The 6611-nt window shown below is 40.7% G+C and overlaps 1 protein-coding gene across 1 annotated transcript in view; it reads left to right on the top strand.

The window, feature by feature from the left end:
• LOC107572141 (serine/threonine-protein kinase MRCK beta-like) overlaps positions 1-6611 on the top strand; it is an 82591-nt gene that overhangs the window by 65008 nt on the left and 10972 nt on the right. Inside the window, exons 20-29 of the mRNA XM_016258553.1 lie at positions 739-822; positions 1078-1152; positions 1924-2029; positions 2197-2333; positions 2482-2621; positions 3616-3697; positions 3803-4019; positions 4437-4499; positions 4581-5177; positions 6512-6609. Coding sequence (XP_016114039.1) covers positions 739-822; positions 1078-1152; positions 1924-2029; positions 2197-2333; positions 2482-2621; positions 3616-3697; positions 3803-4019; positions 4437-4499; positions 4581-5177; positions 6512-6609 — 1599 coding nt within the window. The remainder of the gene's footprint in view (positions 1-738; positions 823-1077; positions 1153-1923; positions 2030-2196; positions 2334-2481; positions 2622-3615; positions 3698-3802; positions 4020-4436; positions 4500-4580; positions 5178-6511; positions 6610-6611) is intronic.

Genomic DNA, 6611 nt, shown 5'->3' with positions numbered 1-6611 from the left:
CGAGGGCAGGGTTTATCTGGGTTTGTGATGTCACGAACCTGGGAAGTAACTCGTTGTAGTCCTTACCAGCCGTTTTTGTAGGCATTAAACCACCAGAATTTTAAAAGACGATATCTCCGTTTACATTGAACTATCAGCTTCGTAACTTTGCAGATATTGTTTATGCTCAAACAGCAACATTACACACTAATTAATGTTAAAAAGTGAAATCGCAATCAACTACCCCTTTAAACCCATAAGTATTGTTTATATAGGTTTATATATACAGCCCTGTGATCTCCGGCATGATGAAGGACCGGAGCCGTGGTGGCACAACAGTGTGTGTTTGTTGTATTTTGTGCATTGTGGGTTTTGTGTCTTTGTGTCTATATGTTTTTATATATGTTTATATATATATATATATATATATATATATATATAGACACACACACACACACACACACTAGGGGGGTGTAACGATATACCAATGCCACGGTTCATTTTCACAATAATTTTAAGCAGCTGTTTTCATCATTGATAATAAGAAATGTTTCTTGAGAACAAAATTCAGCTTTGTTATTTGTAATATATCATTATATTAGTGCTCATGGCTTTCATGAGTAAGCACATGACTTCTGAATGCTTATTAGTTATGACGTAATAATTTTCACAAATATCATCTCAGTCACATTGTGACAATGTTTGCGTGATGATGCATACACATTTTGAGCTGTATCCCAACTGTGGTCTTTCCCTCAGACAAGCTCCATCGGTGATGTGGACGCCACACCCCAGAAGACGGACATCCCCACTTCCTCCCCATCAGTGGCTTCAGAACAGGATGTGAGTGTCCACCTAACACTTCCTATTACATTCTGCTGCTGTCAGACTTCCTATCTGATACATTGATCATTGATTAAGTCATTTCCTGAATAGTAATGGATAGGACACAGATTATAAAATACTGAAAGGTTTTTTGACAGAAAAATAAGCACTGAAATATACATGTTTTGGTATTACACATTTTATATATGTTTGTTTTATTTGCTAGAAATGTATGGAATTTTTATTCATGGAATTGTTGTTTTAATCCTTTAGGAACCAGTCAAGTTTCAAGCGACCACCCCTGTTGCCCCTTCTCCAATCTATCAGCCCACACTCAGCGCGCCAAAGGTAAAACGACCATATGATGTGTCTGGTTCATCATTAGCCCGTTTCTTTTAGGTTCTTTAAGGGTGTACTCACACTAGGCGTTTTGAACCGTGCCTGAGCGCGTTTGACCCCCAAAGCCCGGTTCGTTTGATTAGTGTGAGTGCTCGGGCGCGGTTTGTTTAGTCGGCCCTGGCCCGGTTGGAAGAGGTGGGTCAGGGCACGGTTCGGTTGGGCTCGGGCGCGGTACGCATGCAGTGTGAGCACGGAACATATACTATTTTGTGTGCACTACTGTCGTCATTACGACCGCAAACATATTCTATTACTACTACTACACTACACTTTTCAATTAATTTAATTCAATCAAGTATATTTAGGTTTATAATGGCTCTGGTTCTTACCTTATTGATGAACAGGAAATGTAATTTGCGAGGAAAGCGGCAAATTATTTCATTAACGTCAGCTGCCTCCCTAATAATTTTCTGATACATACAAGTGAAAATCAATGCACGGCATAAATGATAAATTAATCATTATGAATTATTCGGCAGAATATTAGCGAAAGTGGTTTTCATACATGGCGTAATAGGTCTCCGGCCCGGAATGTTTAGTGCAAGTGGGAGTGCAGGCCAGCGGGGGAGTGGGGAGGGGGGATAATCGTGCTCGGGCTCGGTTCAAGGCAGCTGTGCCTAGTGTGAGTACACCCTGAGTCTGTCAGCGTATTATTACTGGCTTTTCCACATCAGCATGCATCCATTCCTCTGTCTGTTAATATTTTGTTTATGTCAACAGCCAAAAGCTCATCAGCTAAGCATTAAGACTTTCTCCAGCCCAACCCAGTGCACTCACTGTACCTCCCTGTTGGTGGGCCAGATCCGGCAGGGTTATGCCTGTGAGGGTGAGCTGAGTATTAATGATAAATAAGATCAGAGATGGCGTCTCCAAAATGGTGGTTTGGGGAAATAAGGAGCTTTTGATCTAAGATGAAATATTTAAATGCCAGTTTCACTTGTCACATTTTTTGAATGTTTGGTAATTCTCTCTCCCTCACTGAATCTCTTTTAGTATGCTCTTTCATCTGTCACGTGTCCTGTAAAGACAACGCGCCCCAGGTTTGCCCCATTCCTCCAGAGCAGGCCAAGAGGCCTCTGGGTATTGATGTGCAGAGGGGCATTGGCACAGCTTACAAAGGTTTTGTCAGGGTGAGAATGATAATGTAGTCAAGTTTCTGTTCTTGCCAATTATTTTTGTTATCTCACCTGAATCCTTGCATTGAATTTGATTGTATTTCCTACTGAATGTTGTACTAAATATACATTAAATTGCAGTATGGGTTTGCTCCTGTTTCAGATCCCGAAGCCCACAGGAGTGAAGAAGGGCTGGCAGAGGACATATGCTGTAGTGTGTGACTGTAAGCTCTTCCTCTATGAGGTGCCAGAAGGGAAGTCCACTCAGCCTGGTATGATGGCCAGTCAGGTCCTTGACTTGAGGTCAGGATTAGTCACATTCTCAAATCATATATATATATATATATATATATATATATATACACTTAGACACAGTCATCAATTAATGTCGTAATCTGTAACAGTACAGTTCAAAAGTTTGGGTTCTGTAAATGTTTTGGGTGGCTTTCACACTAGCACTTTTGGTGTGCATCCAGGTTCGTTTGACATTAGAGTTCGGTTCGTTTGGATAATGTGAACTCTGTTTTATGAACTCTGCGACCGTACCCGAGTCTGCATAAAAAGGGTGGTCTGAGGTACAGTTCGCTTCTGATGTGAATGCAATCTAAATCACGGGAGTGATCTGCTGTTAATGACCAATGAATTGGTCAAACTGTGTATTTATGCTCACTCACTTTTCTGAAAAGCATGACGAGCTGCGTTTCCATTACAGATTTGCACAAAAACTTTTGCAATATTTTATAAATGTCGATAAAAAAACTGTTGCGAAATGACGGCGTTTCCATTAACCGATATTATGCGACGTAACAACGTAAAAACATCGTTTTTTTTTTTTCTCGCGCGATAAGTCATGGCGATGGATGTTGGTAGGTTTACGCATATCGCGGCCACCGCACTAGTCATTATTTTTAATCAAAGGAGACGTAGGCGTGTACCTTTAGCAAAGCAGCCTGGCGAGTCGCTTCTAGGATGCTTCTGAAACGTGGCACTGCATGGCTGGTGTAAACATAAGAATTGACTAGAGTGGCTGCGATCAGCTCCGGTGGCCGTGTCGGAGCAGTAATGCACTGCAGACGTGTGCAGTGTAAGTATGGGGTTATCCAAGCAATAATGGCAAGGAAAGCCCCTTATACAAATCATTTATAAAAGTATCAACTTAAACTTACTTAACCCAAACTTTTGAATGGTAGTGTAAATAAAGTATGTCATAATCTCAAAATAAACCCAAACAGGGTGACTACAATATTTAGCAGTATTTTTCATTTTTTGTGACATTGTTTCTTTCTTTTCCTCACAGAGACGAAGAGTTCTCTGTAAGCTCTGTGTTGGCATCTGACGTGATCCATGCCAGTCATAAAGACATTCCCTGCATATTTAGGGTACGCTCCAAAATGTGTCCTGTTCCTTAAATGATTCATTGCTACATTTGCCTAATCGTGCATCCTGATAATTAATCTTTGCAATATTTGCCCTGAACTGCACAGGTAACGTCATCCGCTTCAAACTCTCCAATCCGGCCGGTGCCTCTGCTGGTGTTAGCTGAGAGTGAGGTGGAGAAGAGGAAGTGGGTGGGCATCCTAGAGGGCCTGCAGAACATCCTGGCCAAGAACCACTTGAAGAACCGTGTGGTGCATGTCCTGCACGAGGCCTATGACAGCAGCCTGCCTGCCATCAAAACTACACTCTCTGCTGCTATCGTAGGTGAGTAGAGTGTTAGGGAGCCAGTGATCTATCAGTGTACTTTCAATGTAATTAGTCAAAACGAATCAACCCACTTTCCCCCATTTTCAGGAGAACAACAAGCATTTCTTGATGCTGTTTACATTAATTTATGTACCTCACAAAAATGCTGCTTTTCTTGTCCGTCATTACCCATATTTGACTTTGACTTGCCCATTTTACTTGGGAGTAGCTTTATGAACAAAGTTTTGGAGGAAAGTACCTACAATGGAGGGACAGAAATCACTCAGTTTCCATTAAAAATTTGGTTTAGAATATGAACAAAAGTCTTATGAGTTTAGAACAACACAATTTTCAGGTGAACTTTTTGTTGGTTGCAGGTTGTATTCACAAATATTCCATTCACAAATCGTATTTGTCCTGCTTTTGTCTCTACAGATCGAGAACGAATTGCGTTGGGGACAGAAGAGGGCCTGTTTGTAGTCGAGATCACCAGAGATGGTATGGGTACTCTGTATAGCACAGGTTTAGTTCTTTGCCATTATTTTCAATGTAATTAATTTCCCATGAACCTTTTTTCAGTCATTGTTCGTGCTGCTGACTGTAAAAGAATCTGCCAGATTGAGCTTATGCCCAAAGAGAAGATGGTGGCTCTGCTTTCAGGCCGTAACCGCCATGTCCATTTATACCCCTGGGCGGCACTAGAAGGTGCGGATGTTAATTGCGAGGCCAAGTTGACGGAAACAAAAGGCTGCCAGGCTATGACCATAGGTACCCTACGCCCTGGTGGCCCAGCGTGTCTCCTAGCAGGTGTGAAGCGGCAGGTCATCTGCTACGAAATCACTCGCGTAAAGCCCCATCACCGTAAGCTGTGGGAGGTGCAGGCACCTGGTATTGCCCAGTGGCTGGGTATTATTCGTGATCGGCTGTGCGTGGGTTACCCGTCAGGCTTCGCTCTGCTTGCCATGCAGGGAGAGTCGTCACCGGTAAGTCTGGTGAGCCCGGCAGACCCCTCACTAGCCTTTTTGGCCCAGCAGCCCCTGGACGCGCTGCACGCTATGGAGGTGGGGGGCAATGAACTGCTGCTGTGCTTCAGTCAGCTGGGAGTGTACGTGGATGCGACTGGACGACGCTCTCGAACGCAGGAGCTGATGTGGCCTGCCACACCACTTGCCTGCAGTAAGTGTCTCCGAAGAGCTTGTGTGGGAAGTAAAACATAATTGGTGAAAGTATCTAAGCAACGGTTTGTATTCATGTTATCAACCCTCCTGAAATTCCGTGTTTTTCATGTGTCGACTTGGAGGAAGGGAGGAGTAGGAAAGAATAAAGGAGAAATAGCAAAGCAGGGAGGAAGTAGAGATGACAAAGATGAGAACTAGAGGTTTAAAAGAGATGTGTAAAAAAAATCTTAGGATAAATGTAAAGAATTTTTAAATAATTTTCCAAGTGTAGTTCTTGAAATTAAATATTAAGTTGACGGGTAGTAATCCAGTGATTCTGGTCGATGCCAATAATTAGTTCCCTGTTATGACCAATAAATGATACTGTATTATTTAAATAAAAATAAAAAAAACAAAATAAATTATTTTAAATGCTACAAGTGAATTTAGGCATCAGAATGTTATAATGTACAGAATGAAAAATGGATATTTATGGATTACATTTAATAGTGTTACTCCATTTATTTTAAATGTTGACTTTAAGTGAGTGATAGATGATGAGAAAGGTTATCTAAATGTAAAAATGGAGGAGATGTAATATGAGTTTAGTCTTAAGTTAATTTATTTGATGGTAACCATTTCACTTGTAATTTGACATGGAGGAAAATAAAATAAATCAAAACTTGTAGGCAAACACTGGCTGTTCTCATTAAGGAAATTAGTGCAAGGAAGAAAGTTATTTTTAAGAGGCTCGATATCAAACCGGAAAGTAAGAGGCAGCCATGGGAAAGTGGTGGCCAGTGGAAAAAATGGGCAGCAGTAAACAAACGTATACAGAAAGGTCAAGGGAGCAGATAAAGACAGTATTGTAGAATGTAGCTATTATGTAATGATGTAATTTTTAATATATAAACCAATCCAATCAAGCCATTAAACATCTTGAAATTTAGGACAATTGTGAGGCTATTCTAACTGTAAGAGGTTATTTTTTTTACTTTTTCGGTTTTGAATATCTTTTTTCTCATGAATTTGAATTCTTAAATATTTTCTAGGAACGGTGTTAATTAAAAATAAGTTATTCTTAAATCTTTTCAACAATACTTAATATTATTTCACTTTTTTAAATTTTTTTTTTTTACTTAAGTTAGAAAATGGTACTTAAGAACAATTTTATTCTTAGCACTATTTCGGGAATCGGGCCCCAGATGTTTCAGACAGAATAGTGAACAATCCAGCCTCTGACCCAGTTTCAAGAAACATCAGGCAGTCCTTTGAGAACAGCATCTTTGCCCAGTTCATCTTTCTGTTCTTATCATGAGCATGAGATCTCAGACCCATATTCATTATTTTCAGGCTCAAACTCGAACTACCTGACAGTGTACAGTGATTATGGAGTAGACGTGTTTGATGTCCACACCACAGAATGGGTCCAGACCATCTCATTAAGAGGAGT

This window comes from Sinocyclocheilus grahami, unplaced genomic scaffold (genome assembly GCF_001515645.1).
Source record: "Sinocyclocheilus grahami isolate Dianchi unplaced genomic scaffold, SAMN03320097.WGS_v1.1 scaffold1705.1, whole genome shotgun sequence".
Lineage (NCBI taxonomy): Eukaryota > Metazoa > Chordata > Actinopteri > Cypriniformes > Cyprinidae > Sinocyclocheilus > Sinocyclocheilus grahami.
This window is presented reverse-complemented; position numbering and strand designations above follow the sequence as displayed.